The sequence below is a fragment of the Pongo abelii genome, chromosome 3, assembly GCF_028885655.2.
Source record: "Pongo abelii isolate AG06213 chromosome 3, NHGRI_mPonAbe1-v2.0_pri, whole genome shotgun sequence".
In the NCBI taxonomy this organism is placed as follows: Eukaryota; Metazoa; Chordata; class Mammalia; order Primates; family Hominidae; genus Pongo; species Pongo abelii.
Window position 1 is genome coordinate 183,994,951 of NC_071988.2, and position 22,897 is coordinate 184,017,847.

The following is a 22,897-nucleotide window of genomic DNA, read 5'->3' on the forward strand; positions in this document are numbered from 1 at the left end:
CACACAACAAAAACATAAATACACACACAAATAAATCATAACCAATGGAATACTACCCAGCCTTAGTATGAAAGAATGAAATCATGTCTTCTACAGCAACATGGGTGGAATTGGAGGCCATTATCTCAAAGGAAACAACTTAGAAACAGAAAGTCAAATGCAGCATGTTCTCACGTAAAGTGGGAGCTAAATAATGGACACAGAGTGTGAAATAATAGACACTGGAGATTTTGAAAAGTAGGAGTTTGCTAGGTAAGAGATAAGAAGTTATGGCCGGGCACGATGGCTCACACCTGTAATCCCAGCACTTTGGGAGGCCAAGGTGGGTAGATCACGAGGTCATGAGTTCGAGACCAGCCTGGCCAATATGGTGAAACCCCTGTTTCTCCTAAAAAATACAAAAGTTAGCTGGGTGTGGTGGTGGGCGCCTGTAATCCCAGCTACTTGGGAAGCTGAGGCAGGAGAATTGTTGGAACCTGGGAGGCAGAGATTGCAGTGGGCCGAGATTGCACCACTACACTCCAGCCTGGGTGACAGAGCAAGACTCTGTCTCAGGGGGAAAAAAAAAAAAAAAAGTTACTTAATGGGTACAATGTAGACTATTTGGACTATTTGGGTAATGGCTATACCAAAAGCCTAGATTTCATCACTATGCAATATATTCATCTAACAAAACAGCATTTCTACCTTTTACATTTAAACAAGTAATTAAAAAACCACATCCATAACTTCATATTATAATTGTATTAATTACATATTATTTACATAATATATTAAACATGATATGTCATACAATCTATAATATTGCATTCCATATATTAATATTGTATATTAACACTGTATATAATTTACATATGTCCTCCATACCAAGAATTTTAAAGAAACTTAAAACACAATTTTTAAAAAATTATAATAGATAATAATGTTCTACCCTGTCCATGAAAGGATAGCAATTTGTATGGCAAATTAGAAAGATTGCCCTATAAAGAAAAAAATAAAACGTAATGGTACCTTCTAGGGTAAACCATAAGTTAGACTCCTTTGTGTTCTAAGTCATGCTATTAAAGTCATTGCTGCTTCATATCCCTGAGAGAATAAAATGTTTATGAACCCCAAATAGGGCCAACAGGTGACATAGAGCCCTTTCCCTTTATGAATTCACACAAATTACATCATGACAATTATGACTTAATCCCCATGATTCTAAACCACTGGAAAGAGTTTTAGGCACAAGATTAAGAGGCGGATGGAACTGGAGGTCATATCTTAAACGAAACAAGCCAAGCAAAGAAAGTCAAATATCACATATTCTCACTCCTAAGTAGAGACTAAAAAATGTGTACACATGGATGTAGAGAATGGAATGATTGACAGGTAATGAAGACTCAAAAGGGTTAGAAGATGGGAGGAGGAGGATGATGAGAAATTAGTTAATGGGCACAATTTACATTATTTGAGTGATGGGTACCCTAAAAGCCCCAACTTGACCACTATGAAATCTGTGCCTGTAACAAAACTACACGTGTATCCCCATACATTTGTACAATTTTTTTAAAAGAGACTTCTCATGGTCTCAGGATTTACAAGAAAACCTACCTGATCTTTTTAGGTGATTTTAGTTGCTTTCCAGAAAACATGGACTATCGTGTGGTATGGTAAGATTTCCTAGGACCTGCAATCTAAGACTCAGGAAGAAATGATTTTTTAATTCTGTTCAGTAGTGTATCTCCAGTGCTGAAAACAATGGCATGTAGTTGATGTTCAACACATAAGTCTGAATAAGTGATTGTATGAAGCATTACTACATCTAAGTTAAAAACTTCTTGGAGTTATGTTTGCAAGCTAGATTGTACCGTCTGGTTTTTATATGTGCCTAAACCATACACATGTTTTCTCTACCCTTTGGGCTTAACATCTTGTACCTCCTGGTTGTCATTGCCTGCATCAGTCTTGCAGATGAGTTTGCTTCCCAGAATCTTCCCAAAAGAACAAAGTATTATCAATCTCTGATCATACCTTGGTACTTTACATTTCCATACGTGATCCCTAGTTGTTCTTAGTTCTAGAATGAACTGACACATTGATCAAAGATCTTTGTGCCAGACTGTAGAATCTGCACTACTTAACTTAAGTAAAAGAGATTTATTAAGGGATGTAGAAAATAGCTGATAGGATTGAAGAAAAGGTTTGTGTAGTGCGCTGTTAGAAACAGCTTTTAAAGGTCCATCATAGAACTGGGACATCAAAGGATTTGCTGCCTCTGCATTATCAGAATTAACCATAGGGGAAGACTTTTCCCATACCTTCTGGCTTCCGGCTTCAGAGCCACACTGCCTTTGCCATTATCTGTGAAAGGAAAATGGGTATCCCACAAAAATGGGCTGGCATTTCAGTAAGTAATTCCATAAAAGACCCTGCTTGCATGAATCTGATAGGAGAAATGTCAAGCAAATCTAGAAGGCTAACTGCAAAGGGATCTGGGAAATGTAGCTTTTAATTTACTAGGCCCTGTAAAAAAAGCCTATAAAAAGGAAAGCATGCCGTTTGGTGTTTGAAATGGTTATTAAGTGAACCATTTCACAGAATCCACCACAGAGCATATGCAAACTTTATTTAAAAAAGGATATTCGCTAACACTTCTGAAGCAATACTGGAAGTTTTTTGCAAATATACTTGCATATGTAAAAATATTCCAAATTCACATATACCAAAATGGTAACAATTGTCATTTTTAGACGATATATAGATCATCAATATTTACCTTCTTGTGAATATATACAATTCTTCTGAGGGCTTTATAAAATAACACAGAACTTGGAAAGCACTTGACAGAGGACCTGACAGATATTTTGTCTTTACTTTTTATTTCCCTGGCACCTAACACTGTTTCTAATATTTAAATTAATACATATTTGTTTAAGTAACCTTCATTATCTGATGCAGCTGAGTTTATCATTACCTTTTCTTTTTCTGAACTCTTCTGATATTCCACAACATTTGGGGCACACAGCAGTTGTTTCTAAATGTAGCAGTAGTTAACTACAATCAATAGTTTAAATTAAGTAATTGAGTTTGTTTCTTGTTTTTTTTAAAGAATTTCAGATAAATTCCTTTATTTATTTATTCATTTATTTATGTTAGAGATAGGGTCACATTCTGTTATCCAGGCTAGAATGCAGTGGCATGATCATAGTTATTGCAACCTTTAACTCAAGTGATCCTCCAACCTCAGCCTCTAGAGGGACTAAACTACACACCTGCCACCATGCTAGGCTAATTTTTTTATTATTATTATTTTTTGTAGAGGCAGGGTCTCACTATGCTTTTCAGGCTGGTGTTGAACTCCTGACCTCAAGCAATCCTCCAGCCTCCCAAAACACTGGGATTACAAGCATGAGCCACTGCAACTTGGCCCTAAATTTAAATATATGCCATTATTATAACATCAAATTCGTACTCTGAGAGAATAATGCTTTACTTCCTCCAAAATAAGGAAAATATCTTTTATATATATTTATGGTCAAAGTACTGTCTACTGTATTTTTTTTCATTATGGTGCTCCATGCATCATGGTAAAAACAAGATAAGAATAGTGTTAGTCTAAAAATAAATATGACAGGACAACTAGAGGATACTTAATATCGGTAGGTCAGGTATCTTCAAGTTTGGAAAATATGTGAATTGTAACATAACTTTGTAAAATAATGATTTGACATAGAAATCAACACTTCTTGAACTCTAATTTTAACATTATATGAAATTGAGGCTTTTGATAAATATGTTTCTATCATGGATGTACTTAAAACATGATTTTTTTGCATTTTACTCAAAAGGGTTATATAGTTAACTTCACTTCAAACAGCACTTTGTGGCATATTATATTTATATTACAGGTTAGAAAGAGAGATTAAGAAATCTTAAGTGGGGGATAAATAATTGAGTCTAGTATTCAGAGTCTAAATTCTGGGATAAAGGATTATGTAGAAATTTTTCAATAGCACGGAGCACATTTGAGCAGAATTTCCACTCATTTCAAGTGTCCTGTGGATAATGATTCCGTGCACCAATAATTTAAGAAACAATGACATAAATTTTAGTAGAATGATATTATTACTTATTATCTAAGTAATTCAAAAAAGTTATTACCCATATAATGAGCTGCAACTGTGAAATATATCTTAAATTATTTAAAAGGGATATTATTTGTTTTTTGACATAATAGATAAAACTCTAGTGTATCATATTTAAACAATAAAAAACCTCATCTATCTACTTAGTATCATAGAAGTAATTGGGTATAATACCACTTACAGAATTGCAAACCTTTTTATATGAAATTTTTACATTAATAATTCTAAAAATATTTCAAATAACATAAAAATACTGAAAATGCACTTAACTAAATGCTAAGTTCTTAGGTAAGAAGGATATTCTAAAAAATCCAAGCAAATATAGTCTTTAATAAAGCCAAATTTCATGTTTATAGTGTCTGGACAGACAAAGCAAAAAAATAAAAAGGAAATGTGATAGAATGTATAATTTTTATTGGCAAATAAAACAGGGATTTTTGTAAGAAAAAAATGCAATATTCATATGAACATTTCAAGAGCTGCTCTTTCATAAAGGCCAACCATTCTAGGTAAGTGAAGTTATTCCTTCAAGCTAAGGAAATGAAGCCATCAAACACATTTTGGTTAATATTACTTGATATTTCTTCAAACATGACATTCAATTATTTCAGGAGACAGCTTATGTATTTTCTTTTTTTTTTTTTTTTTTTTTTTGAGATGGAGTTTTCCTCTTGTCGCCCAAGCTAGAGTGCAGTGGCGTGATCTCGGCCACTGCAACCTATTTCTCCTGGGTTCAAGCGATTCTACTGCCTCAGCCTCCTGAGTAGCTGGAATTACAGGCGCCCACCACCACGCTTGGATAATTTTTGTATTTTTAGTAGAGACGGAGTTTCACCATGTTGGCCAGGCTGTTTGGAAACTCCTGACCTCAAGTGATCCACCTGCCTCGGCTTCCCAAAGTGCTGGGATTATAGGCATGAGCTTATATTTATTTTTTTACAAAACTTCCCCTAGAAAGCATTTAGCTCTCTGTTAAGTCTAGAATCAAGAAATCTTGTTTTGGTGATTGAAAGAAAGAACAATATTGAGATGTTAGTGTGTAGGTTTAAGACAATATTGGTTTATGCAAATAAAAGCCTACTTAAGCATCTGAATACCATTCATTTTATATCCAATGCAGATTTCAACAAATTCATTACTTATTATTAATAGAAAAAAACCTAAAACAATTTATTCTGTGTTGTTTTCCCCAACATCGCTATTGTGTTGATATCTTTTTAATAGCACTGCCTTCTGGTGGGCAAAATGAGCTGCAAAATAAATCACACTGAAACCCAGACAAATGATCCATTGGATAAGAAAATTTATTGGTGGTAACCTTTTGAAAACTAGGGGATATACGCAAAATGGGGAGAGAAAGATTATGTGTTTGCATAACATGAATTGAGCCCTTCTTAGAATAAATAAGAAACATGACCAGTTACTTTTTGAAACCTCTTCTGGTTGATGAAAATGGGATTATTAGATAAAGGAGGATGTTCTTCTCCCTGCTTCCTGTGGCAGAAGGACATCCATCACGATCATTTTAAATTGTAACAACTTATTTCAATGAGTTTTTTAAAGAATGGAGAATAAATACTACCCTTATACCTAGAAAAAGTTATTACTTACATTGAGATCTATACTACTTGAAAGCAATTTAGAGAGGTATTTGATGGCATCATTTAATTTATAGTGAATAGGTTAAAATTTACTTTTCTTTTATAGAATTGGTTAATGTTTTATAGAATTGTTAATTTTGAACAATTGCTAATTATTCATGGTTGTATAGAATTGTTTATTGGAACTGAAATTATAATTTTGAATGTTTGTCAAAGTACCAATTATTATCTTATGTATGTAATGGCTTTCAGAATTTGTACTCAATATTTTACTATTTTTATTTCAAAAACTTGCATTATCACAAAAACACAAATCTCACTCACATAAAGACATGACATATTTTTTAAATAGTAAAGATCATAAATGGAACAGATGTCAGCTAATGAAATCAGAAAATCTTTCAATGAGCTCATTATAATTGAGAATTACATTTTTAATTGATTTATTAGTCAACAATTTGCATTTGTATTGTTAAGTCAAGTATAAAGTTAAGTATTTTGAAATATTTTAGATTCTCTTATTGGTAATTAAAGAGTTGCCAGTTAATCATCTACTATCAAGTTATGCATATGTGACACTGATACTTTGCTGTGAGGTAAGTAATACTTAACTCATGAGAATGCATTCTGCCCTCATTTAATTTTGAAAATTGATTTTTAATAAAATAAATCTGAGAAAATAGAATTGTTCTCATATAATGCAATTGCTATGACATAAAAATTATAGTATAAACCATTTGTTGTCCTCTCACATTCTTTTACAACACTTAATTATTTTTTAAGAATTATTATTACAAGTCTACCATAAATAAACTTGTCTGATGTTTATTCAGCATTACTGCTTGCTAAAAACAACCAAGAAAATAAATCGTGAATCTCTTGATTGATATTTTCAAGGAGTAAGTTTTCTTGTCTTCTAGGTACTTGAGGATTATAAGTATTGAGTATAATAGACAAAAATACTTAATTTTCATAAATCTTACAAACAATGATTAACTTCAAAAATAACTTTTTGGACTAAAAATTAACAAACATAACATTCATAATAATGCATGTATTGGCCGGGTGCCGTGGCTCATGCTTGTAATCCCAGCACTTTGGGAAGGTGAGGAGAGCAGATCACCCGAGGTCAGGAGTTAGAGACCATCCTGGCCAACATGGCAAAACCCCATCTCTACTAAAAATACAAAAATTAGCCAGGGGTGCTGGCGCGCGTTTGTAATCCCAGCTACTCAAGAGACTGAGGCAAGAGAATCGCTTGAACCCAGGAGGCGGAGGTTGCAGTGAGCCGAGATCTTGCCACTGCACTCCAGCCTGGGCAACAGAGTGAGACTCTGTCTAAATAAATAAATAAACAAATAAAGCATGTATTGCAGTTCACTAAAAATATAGTGACTATGCATTTCATGAAATTGTAATAAACTCCATTTCAGGTATTACTTATGCTACTGGCTATATTGTATTTTGTAAATATAAAGACATGCAATAATTTAGAGAGTCTCATATAGGGCTAAAATACATGAATTACCATCTTTCAGTTTTATAGGACATTTTAATCAGTCAATGTAATATAGCTAATGGCTTTCAGTACTAAGAATCTGAAGGCCCATTTCTATCTATTCACCATTTCTGACTGGCTACCTGACCTTGAAGTAGTGAGCCAACCTCAGAAACCGTGAGATTAATGTACCAGAAAGAGCTCTGAATATTCAGGCATTCTAGACTTGGAGTTCACTATTTCCATTCTCACAGCAACACCCCTCTGACTTGATTGATATAAATATATGTCCCTGGATATATTAGGTGATTTTCAGTGTTCTGAGGTGCCAATTTATAATAAAGAAAATAAAAGAGAATCTGAACACATGGTTGCATAAAAATAAACTGAAAGTAATGTATATGTACATGAGAGAGAGAGAAAGAGAGAGAGAGAGAGTGTGTGTGTGTAGACTGCAGATGCCATAATACATTTATTGTCCCAAATACACACTTTTAATTTGATTAGATATAGTCTTAAAATAATATTTTCCTATGGTTTCATATACATAAGAACATTTGCTTTATAGGAAGAACAACTGTGTGGCTTCCCCTTTTCATGTACACCAATATATATGACATAATACTTGTCTCATTGAGCTTATAGAGGATTATAGAGTTTTGAATGATAAATGTTTATAATAATACCATTGTTTAATGTCCTTGTAAAATTATAAGCCTTAGAATATCCTATATGTAAAGGACTTTTAATACCATGGATATGTTGTGCTAACATTTACCAAAAAAGATGAATCATATCAAGGGAGGTTAAGTCACTTCTCAAAAATAAGTAATTAGTAAACAACCTGGCAAAAGTCTTAGATACTTTCTTAGAACACTATTGTGACGTGTTTATCATCATCGATTTTTTTCTTAAAGTTATGAAGCACTGAACAGTATTTATGTAAATTTGCAAGAGAGTCAATATTTGTAACCACATGATTAAAGGAAACTAACACATAAATAATAAAATTCGTATCTATAAAATTTATTATAACAAAAAGTATCACTAATAACAGCATGCTAAATGTACCTAATGTACAATTGGTAATTTGTTAAATAAAACATGATCTATTTCAGGAAAGAACAAAAATGGCAATATTGATCTAAATTACTTCCTTTTTTTTTTTTAAGAGACAGAGTCTTGCTCTGTCACCCAGGCTGGAGTGCAGGGGCATGATCTCAGCTCATTGCAACCTCCTTCTGGCTTCAAGCTATTCTGTGTTAGCCTCCTGATTACAGGCATGTGCTACCATGTCTGGTTAATTTTTTATTTATTTATTTATTTACTTTTTTAGTAGAGATTGGGTTTCACCATGTTGGCCAGACTGGTCTTCTGGTCTCGAACTCCTGACCTCAAGTGATCCAACCGCCTTGGTCTCCCAAAGTGCTGAGATTACAGGTGTGAGCCACCATGCCTGGTCTGAATTATATACTTTGGATATGATTTCTCAAAATGCTGGCATGTATGAATGCTAAGTCTTATTTAATAATATGTATTTGAATATTAAAATGAGATGATATATGTAGAAAACTCAATACGATGTCTGAAATCTAATAGATATTTACGAAAATATAAGTATTAAAATATATTATATGGAAGTGGTCATTAGGGAAATAACTTTAGAGCTCAGTGTCTCTTAATTGCAGAATCTTAACCAAAATATAACTGGAAATGAAAAAAACATACTTTATTTTTATCACCTCTGAATGCATAAAGGCAAGAGTGTCCACTTGTAAAAACAGGAGGAGAAAATTTTGCAATAAAAGCAACTGAACTTTTTCGGGGGATGGACAGTCCAACAACCTTTTATTTACGGAGAAGGGTAAGGCTGATACTGAGGAGCATGCAAGAGTGCAATAGTACAGGCATTTTCCACAAAGGATATTATCATTATGGTTGTCATAAATCTTTTAAATTATTTCAAAAATTAAAAACGTTATTAAGTTGACAGACTCTGTAAGTTATTTGTAAACCAATAATTACTGAAATCTCAAACTCTACTACCGTTTTCTCTGAGAACTCTAGAGAGATGCTCTCATATATAAGTGAATAAAGAAATCATAAATTTAAATACTTCCATAAAAAATATTAGGGGTGAACTAATCGTGTTTCTTATTTTAGATATGTTCCTCAAAGGAAAACATTATCTAATAATAGTTATAAAATTCTCAATGCATTTTAAGCACTTAATGTACAATATTTTAACATGTTGTATCTGTTGTGTTACTGAAGAACACTTTACTAAATATGGCTGCCTGGTAATTGCCCCTTACTTTCAAATCTGTAGGACTATCTCATTTTTCTATTATAATCTTCAGTGCAATTTTATGGAAGGTTATCTTTAACAAATGTTTTATGTGTTAATAAAAGTTCAGGGCACTGGTGTCATTACGTTGGGGTTGCTGTCATTAGCAGAAATAGGCACAGAATGCAGAAAATAAGACTTCTAGACATACTCCTGACAATGTAATAAATGTGTTTGAATAAATGAAGTTAACAAACAGCCAGGAACTTCAAAGAATTACTAGCTGATAATTGATTACTAATATCAAATGAGGACATAGCTCACATTTCAATAATTAGTAATCAATGAATATAAAATATTTGATTTTCAGAATTTTTGTCATCTGCCAATGAGTAAGCTATAGCTTTCATGGTTCAAAATGGGTTTTTAATCTTTTAATATTAACATCTGAAAACATTTTAAAGAGGTCATCCCTAATTTCCAGTAAAATAACATTTCAAGATGATTCCCATAAATAGTCAAGGAAAATGTAGTGCTTTTCTAAGTAGAGATAAGCAACAAGTCCTCATGTAAACATGTATCTCTGATTTACTTAAAAGACAGGAGTCTAGGGCCGGGCGCGGTGGCTCACGCCTGTAATCCCAGCACTTTAGGAGGCTGAGGAGGGAGGATTATGAGGTCAAGAGATCAAGACCACCCTGGCCAACACGGTGAAATTCTGTCTCTACTAAAAATACAAAAAAATTAGCTGGTCGTGGTGGCAGGTGCTTATAATCCCAGCTACTTGGGAGGTTGAAGCAGGAGAATCGCTTGAACCCAGGAGGCAGAGGTTGCAGTGAGATGAGATAGCACCATTGCACTCCAGCCTGGGCAACAGAGCGAGACTCCATCTCAAAAAAAAAAAAAAGTTAGAAGTCTAAAAGCCACAATGTGTGTGAAAGTTCTGAACCATGTGCTACCTAATAATAGTGAAATGAGTGACAAGCATCATCTTGAAATTGTTATTACATTATAAAAGAAAACATATTCCTAGACAGTAGTTGGAAAAATGTAATTTCTACTACTTCAGATGATATGATTTATATACCCCAAGGCAATAAAGTATCAAGTAGAAAGCTACACTACACTTATTTTTACTATAACGGAATACAAATATAATTTAAGATAAACCTGAAACCCTGGAACCCTTCATGAGAAGGAAGATGCATACTCGGTAAGCTTAAAATGCATGTATCATTTAAATGCATATCATACAGCACATCTTGAAGTAAAAATTCCCCTTTTCAACACAATAGTATAAAACTTGGAGTTAATATGAGTGCTTTGAGGATAAATAAGTGTAATAATTTCACATATAAAATAACAAGCAATACTTCAGTTTGCTGAAAATGCACACAAATAGTTTGGGAATACCTGGAAGAACAGTCTTACATAATTCATTTGAACAAAATATATCTAGCAAAATTATTTAAAAATGCAAATGCATGTGTTTTTTATTCTTCAGCAATATAGACACACAGATGACCCAACATGGAAAAAAATATATTGTAAAAGTCAGTCAGTTGTGGGGAAATGTGCAGAGAGGATTTTATTTGGACTTGTTATAAATAAGCAAGATTGTATCGACAATCTAGAGAGCCTCTGAAGTGTAACTACCCTTTCAGCATTTCAGAAGACGATGTAAGCTTAATAACCACTTCATATTTATTTTTTAATTTTTGTAGAACATTGAAAAAGGTACAAACAGGACATATATCTTTCTATTCAAAAAGGAGGGAAAAAAACTGGACAATTGTGCTTCACTCCATAGACAGGCTTGGGGCTGGGATGCCTTTGGGAGGGGAAAGGTGAGCAAGGAAGCCCAAAATGTAGACTAAGAAGATCCAACATGTGAGTGGAGATGCCAGAGGGATCAACCAAAGAAAAGTTTGTGATATGCCATCATTATGATCAGCAGAAGCACAAGTTAATGGAAGCCTTTTACTGAAGGATGACAATCTACATAGAGTAATTTATTATCTCAATGAGTAAAGTTCAAAATTTAAGAATGTGACTATAGAGAAAAGAGTCTTCCAACATTAGAATAACGTGGCCTATGCCATACTAGGAGCTATCGCCAAATTTTAATGTGTAAATATGTTCTAGCCTTTTTGTAGAAAATTAACTAGATGGCAGTGACTAAATAGTTGGGTCTCCATGAGACACATTTTGAGGAAGTCCATTTGCCAATACATAGAAGTGACACAACACCAACTTGTAGGGACAACAGTTGGTGGAGGAGTTCAACCACCACAATATAGGGAAACAACAACAACAAAAAAAAAAGTTGACATTTTCAAGAGCACAGTATGAAGATGGAAAACATCAACAGAGAATACCCTTTAGCCCTGGAGAATCCTCAAAGGGCTCAAAATGGCTGTAAAATCACACTGAATATTTTTAATTATCATTCTTTTCTCATTTTTGACTTTTTATTCAAAGTAGCATCACATCTCTTTTTTCTTTCTTTTATGAATTTATATAATTATTATCTTAAAGCAATCATTTCTTACCTTTGACTCTTGAACTTTCTTGATTTTTTTCCTGCTGGAAATAAAAAAGAAAATAGGTCAAAATATGTAAGTAAATATGTGATCAATTGTTTCATAGAAAGTTTCACTATAGGAGGATCAAAATGATTTTTGTACATATTCCCGGGAACATGATTCTCACATTTAAAAAATATTTACATATAATTTTTTTTTGAGAGAGGATTTTGCCCTGTTGCCCAGGCTGGAGTGCAATGGCATGAACATGGTTCACTGCAGCCTCAACCTCCCAGACTCAAGCGATCCTCCTGCCTCAGCCTCCCAAGTAGCTGGAACTACAGGCACATATCATTATGCCAGGCTAATATCTTTTTTATTTTTTGTAGAGACGAGGCTTCCTTATTTTGCCCAGGTTGGTCTTGAACTCCTGGGCTAAAGCAATCCTCCTGCCTCAGCCTCTCAAAGTGCTAAGATTAGAGGAGTGAGCCCCCATCTCCGCCTTATGTAAAATATTTTATTGGAGTAGTAATAACTCTTGGTGGGCACTTAATTCTCTAAGAGATCACTAAATTGTATGAATATGGATTTATAAATAAATAAACAAATGGTTAATGAATAAATAATCATGCTTCTCAAATGCCTTAGGCCATTCCATTTAATTCTAACAGATAATAAATAATGCCTTCAGAATTTGCTTTCAATGGCTCTACATTAATCATAAATTGTTGGTGAAGGAATAAGTTTAGGCACAAACATAGGGGAGAATTTTACTAAGAAAACACAAAAGACTTTTCAACTGTCTTTGCTTTAGTTTAACTTAGAATTGGACCCTGTCTCACTTCTTTAAGGCTAAAGTTGACAACAATTCTATGATTTATTCAAAGGCTGCTCCAGTCAGACTTGTCTTTCAGTTTGACATTCTCCTTATTAGTTACCAGGCAACCCCAAAAGAATTAGCTTGATTTCAAGTTTTAAAGTGGATATTTTGCACCAACTTCTCAATTAATATGCAAGCACAGTTTACTCTGTCTAAAAGTTTCAGGGTCTCACACTGAAAATAACTTTGAAATATGTTCCTAAGAAAAAAATGACAATGACATATAAACCGAACTGCAGAATTGTATGAATGCCAATATATTTTGGCAAAAGAGTAGGAAAATAGAAAGAACTGATATTGCTGCAAAAATTAATCCACGATTTAGAATTTGAGAATAAAATGCATAATGACAAATGTGTATTTATTGAATCAGCTAACCTAGTGATATAATTCTGTTAGACTTTAAAACTTGGTGTTCTAATTCTCTCATCCGAACTCACCCAACCTCTGTGTTTGAATTCTGTTCTGCTCTTTATTAATTATTTAATTTAGAGTATCTGTTGGTCACTTAAACTAAAATTTAAATTTACATTACTTGTATTAAAAATACATTAGTTTTTCATAATTCTATAACTAGTAGGGTTAAGTTTTCCAAAAAGACATTTGTTAATGAGAATCTCTCTCTCCCTCCCTCTCCTCTATTAACATTCATTTTTTCAGTCAGTGAGTCTTTTATTCATTCATTATTTCACCAAATATGTATGGATCACTTTTTATGTGCCAGACACTATTCCCGTTGATGAGACTATACGGGATGAACAAAATAGAAAAAAATTGTGTACTCATGGAGCAGACTGTATAAATTTTATTCAGAAAAGATATGCTACAGAAGGTGACAGTGTTGGAGTGGAGTGACTGAAATTATACATATATCCACAGGGATAAATTGATTCTTGAATAAAATTCTGAATGAGGTGAGCATGATCCAAGCATATATATGTGAAAAAAACATGTTCTAGGGGAGAAAAAAATTTCAAATGTCCTGAGTTACATACAAGAGTTCTTAGCATTGTCAAAAATATTAAGGAGACCACTGTGTGTGGACTGGATTGAAGGAAGGAAATTTAGTAGGAAATACAATCTGGGTGGTAATAGGAGCCAGACAGATTAGCACTTGGGGCATTTGGTAGGACTTTGGTTTTTACTCTGACATAGCTGAAAAAACATATACATTTCTTCTCAGGGGGTAATATTATCTGGATTACATTTAAATAGAATCATTTTGGCTGTCTATTGAGAATAGGTTGAAAGGGCAAGGGCAAAGTTAGGGAGGCCATTAAAGAAGGTATTGCAGTAATTCAGGTGGGCTGTGACAAAAACATAGAACAATGTGGTAGCAGTGTATTTGGAATACCTACTTAGAGCAAGGTTTGCTGATAGATTAAAGTTTTGCTGTGAGAGAGCCGACAAAGATGACTCCAAGGGTCTGAGCTACTAGCAGGATAGAAATATGTACTTATTCCTTCTTCACCTGTCTTGCAGCACTGCCACACTTTCTGAGATTTTCTTCTAGTTCCCTGGCTACCCCTATCGAGTCTCCTTCACTGCTTCCTCTTTTCCTAAGCACTAACGTCCTAGGCATTGAGGTCTTATCTTTCTTCCATATAGCTCATTCTTTTAGCAATCTCATCTAATCTGCTAGCCTGAAGTCTCCTTCTATTGCTAAGGATTTATATATCTAAACCAACCTCACCATTGAACTTCAGACTCACTTATTCAACTGTCTTTTGACATCCCTACTTGGATTTCTAATAACATGGCCTATCTGTAATGTTTCAAACTGAATTTCTGATCTTCCCTTACTTCCTTGACCATCTTTTTCATCTTAGTTACAGGTAACTCCATTCTTCTTGTCGTGCATACCCTTAGTGTCACCCTGTATTACTCTGCCTCTTAAGCGATAATAAACCTCAAATTTTCATTAGTATGATTTTTAAACATGTTGACTTTGAAATTACTTTGACTATAATTCCAAGGATTCAAAGTAGGTAGATAAAACTCATAGGACATATTTCAACCAGATACATAAAATTTGAAGCCACTAGCATATGCATAAATTATCACTCTATAAATTAGAACACAGAGTAGAGCTCACTGATCTATAACTGAGTATTGCAAAACGTATAAGAAAAATATAAAGTTGAATTAACCAACAAAAGAAGATGGAAGCATAAAAAAATTATAGGAGAAAAATCATGAGATCAAGGAATTATGAAATCCCAAGGAACATATTATTTGGAAGGAAATTTTCAATAGTACAGAATTACCCTGAGAGGTCAAGTACAATTATGTCTAAGAAAATGCCCATTCAATATACTGACATAGATAGAATCATTGACTTTAGATAAAACATTTTTTGATGCTCATATGGGATTAAAAGTCCAATTCAAGTTATCTAAGGAAGGAGAAGAGGGTGATTGAGATATGTACAAAGTGGGAAAAATTACATGATGGAAACATGACTAGGAATAAAAAGCCTGTTATGGAGTGTAGCTGGAAACCAAAGTCCATAGAGGTATTATGTTTGTTGTTTATTGGCTTTTTGCCTTATTTTGTTTAGTTTTATAATATTACATTATTATTTATATCACTGAGATCTGAGAATATACAAATGATGGAATATACATAGTAGAAATTGAGAGGATTAGGATAAAAAAAGAGATAGCATGACTGATTGTATATGGTTATTAAAAAGGTGGGTGTGATAGAATATAATTGGGGGCAAAATTTAGATAGAAAGAAGACCAGTCTCTGTAATAGAACAGGTGGGAACAGGAAGGCTTAGTCATAGATGCGGGAGGTTTCTAGGTTTGATATGACGAATTAAACATATTCAATCTTGATGATTTATTTTCTTTATGTAATAGAAGGAAAGGTGGTTGGCTAATTGTGGAAGTTGAATGTTTTGTCTGGAATTTGAGAAGATAGAGAAGATTTTAAGTGCATTGCTTTTTGCAAGAGTAGGTGAGAAGAATCACACATACACCTTTGTATGATTGAGCCAATCCTAGTTGAGTTTTGTCGTCATAAGTTTGTAACAAGCTTAGGCTTAGTTTACCTATAGTTGAATAGGCTTTTTGTTGATATTATATTTCACTGTATTTGTTTTCTAAAATCAAGTTCTCTCCCATACAGTTTTATATAATTATAAATTAACAATGCAGATCTGCCTAAATATTCTATAAACAAGAAATATTTAAAAAGCATGAATTTGGAGAAGGGACACTAGTAACTAATTAGTGGACTGGAAAGAATGACAATAGATTTGCAAAGTGAGAAGGAAACTTAAGGGTAAACTCCTGCATTACTGTCAAAGTTGTATAAACCCCTTTCACTAGAGACTTATTTAGGATTTGCAAATAATAACTGTTCCAATTTGCTTCTATTACTTTAATGTTACATTATTCACAATGGCAATATAGATTTACCACAATTTTATTCTACAAACTACAACTTCATGTTCAAAATATTTACTTTAAATGAGAAAACATTATAAAGAAAATTGATTATTTAATTATGTGAGAACTCACAAGTAATCAGAAACTTTTGTTACTCTGTCCACACGATTCGTTTGAAAAACATTCTTACGTTAGGAAGACTTAGGTCTTGTCCATAATAGCAGAATGTTTATATTTCTAGGTATAACTTAATTTTAACATTCTTTCAAAAGATCTTCTAATAAAGTGAACTTGACTTGAAATAAGAAATATATTTGGTTATGTGTCAAAGCTAAATAATAGCAAACTATTCATGTTTTACATTGTACTATGCTATTTCTTGGAAGAATTCCAAAGGGCTGTATATTAATTACATCAGCATACTTCATGAAATCCAGTCCACTAATGTAAGATGGCTAAAAGCTCTAGCAGACAGTATGATAAAGATTAGCAAAGACAATCTGGGAAGAAGTATGGCTTTACAATAAATACAAGAGTCAACAATATGGTATCTTAAATATTTTTAAACAGAAATAAAGTAAATGTAACATAACTAAACCAATGTAAAATTCAGTCAAATTGGGATACACAGTAGTTGTACAAATGAGCTATAAGTGGTTCTAAAGCATCTAAACAAACTGAAGTTTAGCAAATAACACCAAAGTACCATGTTGCTAGTCTTTTAGCTGAGCTAAATGTGACCACACTAGGAGATATTAAGGATATTTCTTATCCAGTGTCTGGATTTATGACATAATGATTATTAACATTTGATGATGGCTTTGTTATAACATGAAAACGGATTTCTCCTGACAAAACACTAAAAATTTCTGGTTACAATATCTTCAAACATAATTTACCTATTTCCTTCCTTCTCACTGAGAAGCAAATGCTCTCTGGAAAGTGAAGAAATCATCTAAATGCTAAATACTAAGTGCATCATCTCCACCGTAACAGCATTGAGGTAGTAAACATTAGACTATCAATGAATTGTCCTCCCTTTCCATACTATAAGCTTAAACTATTTTAAGGGAGAGCCATAAAGTCCACACAGATAATACCCACAAATACTCTTTTATAATGTATATACATATGATGTTACATGAATGAGACTAGTCATGTGCTCTCTGGTCAATACCAAGAATACTACAGACTTCCTTTCACATGGAGAGACCTAAGAGTGAAGCGCATGCAGACAGAATTGAGTTGGTCCCCTAAAGAGTTAAACTGATCCTCTCTGACTCTGAGAGAGTATACATAGTCCTTTTCACTATACATAAAAATAACCTGTTTATATAAAAAAAGAAGTAGAAGATATCAAGTAGATATAAGGCAAGGTTCTTTCCCCTTTTAGTATGGGAGTAATGAGGAAAAAAAAAATCTAGTTTGCTATTGTTTTTCCTTATCCCCATGTGACTTGTTTGCATTTGGTCACTAATAAAAAACATATAGTAAGACTATGTTATTCTACATAATTAACAGAATTAACACGACTATTTTTAAAAACAAGTCAAAATTAAAAGGAAAATCCCTGTGAAAATTTCTTCTATCTCATTGCAGCAATATTGGAAAGTTATTTTCTTTTTAAGAAATGTCGTGTTATGCAAACATAGCATTTCCTTTAGTTGAATAGGTGGCATAAGTTGAGAAACTATAAAGTCCAGGAGAAAAAATGCACTACTTATTTGTGATGTGTACATATTGTAATATGTACAATAAAGCATATTCAAGTTGTGTTTAGCTTGGCTAAATGCTGAAAATAAGTTAATTTCTCTCATGGGATTTGAGAAAACTCAAATGTATAGAAGACTTTCACTGGTATATCGAATAAAGCCCAAAATAAATCAATAAACATAAAATTTACAAATTAGCAAAAGATAGAAATAAATTCTGCAGTAGTCAAAAGTGATGTGTTCTAGCTAAAGTAATCTTTCTATCAATCCATATTATCCATAGTTCTTCCTACAGTAAACTGATGATATAATTCACCAAAGTGTCCTTATGTATATATACTTCAGTGCTCAGTTGTGAGTAGGTGGTTTTAAACTTATGAATAATAGTCAATAGATCCTAACACTGAAAATAGTCAATGGATAAAAATAAAGTATATAAAAATATAAATTTTGTGGGAAATATACATAGAGGTAAACCTTACTAATTTTAGCAGGCTGCCTAGTTGAATTACCTTCTCAGAACTCTTCCCTTCTCTCTGATTGTAATTATTACTTCCCAGACAAATGCTACCAATTAAAAATGGTTTTAAAAGTGATAATTTGCAGCAGAATACTCACATTCATCACATATTTGTTCTTATGTGCTATAAGGGAGAAGTATAAAGTACTGAGGTGTTTTAAAAGATATTATAAGACCCACTAAGTAATACGGATTAGAAATTCATGGAAGTTGAGAATAGGAGAATGTCTCAGTAGATCCAGTCTCCAATAATTCCACAACAAATTTATTCTGTGCTATTCTGACACATGAATACTTATGAACATGTGCGCTTCCCTCCCCAAAGCCACATACACATACACACATATAGGTACACACACACATGCACACACTTTATCAAAAACATCTATTTTAGTGGTGGCAATTAAATTATAAAAATGCCTCGAAAATAGAGGGGAGACAGTGGGCATAGAAAAAAAATGCCTGAAAAATAGAGATATGGTCACTCATAATCCACTATATCAAGTGTACTCAAACTTGGAGTCATACATATATTATCAGTAAACAATAAAACTAAATTTTCAGTTCTACTTTGTTTAATCAAAATCTTATCATCTTTTATTTAAAATTCTTTTTCTTAGAATTTGAGTCATATCCCTGATTCAGTCTTACCTCCTCAACAAGGCCTTCACTGAACATTCTATCTAAATCAGCACCCCCATTATTATTTAACTTTTTTTTTCATTGTTCACAAAAGTCACTACTTCTAAGAATAATAGAGGTTTGTCCATTGTCTGTTCCTCCCACTGGATTGTATCTTCCATGAAGAAAACTATTCTGCAGTCTCAGCTGACATATCCTTAATGTCTTAGCCCCTGCAAGAATGGACACTTTTCCAACAGAGTCTTTGAACTCCGGAATTCAATAGTCAGGTGGAGGGATAGGCAGAGACACACACAGATATATGGCATAAAATGTGATATTCAATAGTGGAATTATGTATCAAATCTCGATAGTACAGTCCAGAGAGGAATGTAGTCTTTCTTAAATTGGGCAACTGAAGGTGAGCTGTGAGAAGGTGGGGAACTGAAGAATTTATAGAGAAAGATGAGATTGTAAAAAAAAATAGTTTATCTCCATAGCAAAGTGTAAAAGTGCATTCTATCTAGAGGACATAGTATAGACAAAGTTATAGATTCAAAAGAGTGCATGGTAAGACCGCAAAACAGCAAATAGTGTTGTTGCAGTAGTGCAGAGTTGGAATGGTTAAGCTACTAAATAAGGTTGGGAAAGTAGTATGTTTCAATGATTCATGAAGAAATGAAAGTAATTTTCTTATGTTGGTAAGAAATGTCATTAGATTTATTAGTAGCCTAATGAATATATATTTAAACACAATCTGGAAAAGTTATAGAGTGTCAGTCAACAGTCAACCAACTTCTCCTTTGGTTTAATATTTTGATGTGAAGTTATTCATTCCAATGCTAAAATTGTAGTTGCTTTTTACTGTATATTCATATTGTATTTGCTGTGTTTATGTAATTTTCAGTAAGAAAATCTAGAGAGAACTTGTGATTGGGTTGAGATATTCTCAGTATTGCCCCAAATTATAAAGACCATAAACAAGATATCAATGACATGCACTTGACAAAAAAAAACGAACTAGGACAGAATTTACCATCAGAATTTAAAAAAAATTGTATTGTTATTTTATTGCATTCATATTCTGATGTTACATATTACATTTAGAAGTTATATGAAGCAGGCCTGGCACGGTGGCTCATGCCTGCAATCCCAGCACTTTGGGAGGCCGAGGAGGACGCATCACCTGAAATCAGGAATTTGAAACCAGCCTGATCAACATGGAGAAACCCCATCTCTACTAAAAATACAAAATTAGCCTGGTGTGGTGGTGCATGCCTGTAATCCCAGCTACTCGGGAGGCTGAGCCAGAAGAATCACTTGAACCCAAGACACAGCAGTTGTGGTGAGCAGAGATCATGCCATTGCATTCCAGCCTGGGCAACAAGAGCAAAACTCTGTCTCAAAAAAAAAAAAAAAAAAAAAGATGTTATATGAAGCAAATTCATGTGTGTCTAAAATGAAAATAATGGGAAAATATATTTCTCATTATGGGAAATATTACTAATGGTTTAGAAGTAGTTGGAAACATCAGAAAGTTTGTTGTTGTTGTTGCTGTTGTTTTTTGCTTGTTTTTCACCAAGATCATGTATGTTCAAATCCAATGGATATGACATATACACTCAATCAAAACATGCGGTGTCAAATACGGTCTTTAAGAATTTTCCCAGTGTCACAATGGACATCTTTGGTTCATGGACTCAAGAAAGACATAGACACACTGACTTTTACACAGTGAGAAGCACAGACTGGGTTAAGGAATTAGGGTCATTTAGGGCAGAAAATACAGCATGGATAAGGGATGGATCAGGTAGTGAGATATGTTAGAAAATAACACAAAGTCTCATATTAAGCATAACAGATAATTTAAATAGTGAAAAGGGAAATTATATAATATACTTTTAAAAAACCTATCCATGGTACCCACACATATAGGCACTCCTCTCCATAATAAATTAGGAACATTTATTTCTCAATGTATATTAATTTGAGGATTTGAAAAATACTATGGAAAAGAAAATGTTCTTTTATCTAATGTGTGATATAAGATTTTAAAAGTTATGTACATCCTTCTTACAGCATCATTGTTTTGTACTACTAAGCTTTGAGATGAACTATGGGGAAGATCTAAAATTAATATACAACCATACCTCCAACACATTGCAGGATCAGTTCCAGACCACTGCCATGAAGTAAAGATTGCAATAAAGTGAGTCACCTGAATTTTGCGGTTTCCCAGTGCATATTATGTTTACACTATACTGTAGTCTATTAAGCGTACAGGAGCATTATGTGTAAAAATCAATGTGCATACTTTAATCAAAAGTACTTTATTGCTAAAAAATGCTAATGATCATATCAGCCTTCAGTGAATCACAAGTTTTTGCTGTTGGAAGGTCTTGCTTCAGTGTTGATAGCTGTCAACTGATCAGAGTGGTGGTTGTTGAAGGTTAGGGTGGATGTGGCAATTTCTTAAAATTAAAAAAAAAATGAAGTTTGCTGCATTGATTAATTCTTTCTTTCATGAAAGATTTCTCTGTAGCATGTAATGCATTTCATGGATTTCATCTAGAGTAGAACTTCTTTCAAAATTAGAGTCAATTCTCTCAAAGCCTGCCACTGCTTTATCAACTAAGTTTATGTAATATTCTAAACCCTCTGTTGTCATTTCAACAACGTTGACAGTATCTTCACAAGGAGTAGTTTCCATTTCAAGAAACCACTTTCTTTGCTCATTCATAAGAAGCAACTCTTTATCTATTCAAATTTTACTGTAAGATTGTGGCAATTTAGTCACATTTTCAGCTTCACTTCTAATTCTAGTTCTTTTGCTATTTCCACAACATCTGCAGTTACTTCCTTCACTGAAGGGTGGAATCATGGGAAGTAATTTATGAGGCTGGAATCACCTTCTCCAAAACTCCTGTTAAAGTTGGTATTTTGACCTCCTTCCATGAATCATGAATGTTCTTAATGAGATCTGGAATGGTGAATCCTTTCCAGAAGGTTTTTAATTTACTTTGCCCAGATCCAGATCCAACAGAGGAATCACTGTCTATGACAGCTAAAGTTTTACAAAATACATTTCTTAAATAATAAGAATTGAATGTCAAAATTATTCCTTGCTTCATGTGCTACAGAATGAATGTTTTGTTAGCAGGCGTGAAAGCACATTAGTCTCCTTGTAAATCTATATCGTGCTTAAGGGATGACCAGGTACATTGTGAAAGAGGAGTAATATTTTAAAAGGAATCTTTTTTCTGAGCAATCATTCTCAATAATGAGCTTAAAATATTCAGTAAACCATGCAGTAAACAGGTGTGCTATCATACAGGCTTTCTTCTTTCATTTATAGAGCACAGAGTGATCTAGCATAATTCTTAAGGACCTCAGCGTTTTCAGAATGGTAAATGAGCATTTGTTTCAACTTAAATGCTGCTTCCCCAGCAGCATTAGCCCCTAACAAGAGAGTGAACCTGTCCTTTCAAGATGTGAAGTCAGACATTGACTTCTTTCTCGCTAAGAAAGTGATGAATGGCATATTTGTTTTCACAGGAGGTTGTTTCGTCCACATTGAAAAATCTCTTGTTCAGTGTAGCCACCTTCATTAACTATCTTAGGTTTTCTTAATAACTTTCTGCAATTTCTGCAACAGCACTTGGTGCTTCGCCTTGCACTCTTATATTATAGAGAGAGCTTCTTTCCTTAAGCCACGTGAACCAACG

General features: G+C 33.5%; 1 protein-coding gene and 1 long non-coding RNA gene across 3 annotated transcripts in view; one reads left to right on the forward strand and one right to left on the reverse strand.

The window, feature by feature from the left end:
• The window catches only part of FSTL5 (follistatin like 5), an 807,547-nt gene that overhangs the window by 625,789 nt on the left and 158,861 nt on the right, over nt 1–22,897 (reverse strand). The window contains exon 5 of one of the 2 annotated variants that reach the window (XM_024246010.2): nt 12,069–12,102. In XM_024246010.2, the coding sequence (XP_024101778.1) occupies nt 12,069–12,102 (34 nt within the window). Of the gene's footprint in view, nt 1–1,011; nt 4,499–12,068; nt 12,103–22,897 lie in introns of those variants that run through there. The other variant, XM_054554669.1, reaches the window with a different exon arrangement.
• Nucleotides 1,217–21,395, forward strand: LOC112133057 (uncharacterized). The gene is made up of 3 exons (XR_008524839.1): nt 1,217–1,374; nt 20,280–20,517; nt 21,252–21,395. It is a non-coding gene; the product is annotated as an uncharacterized LOC112133057 (long non-coding RNA).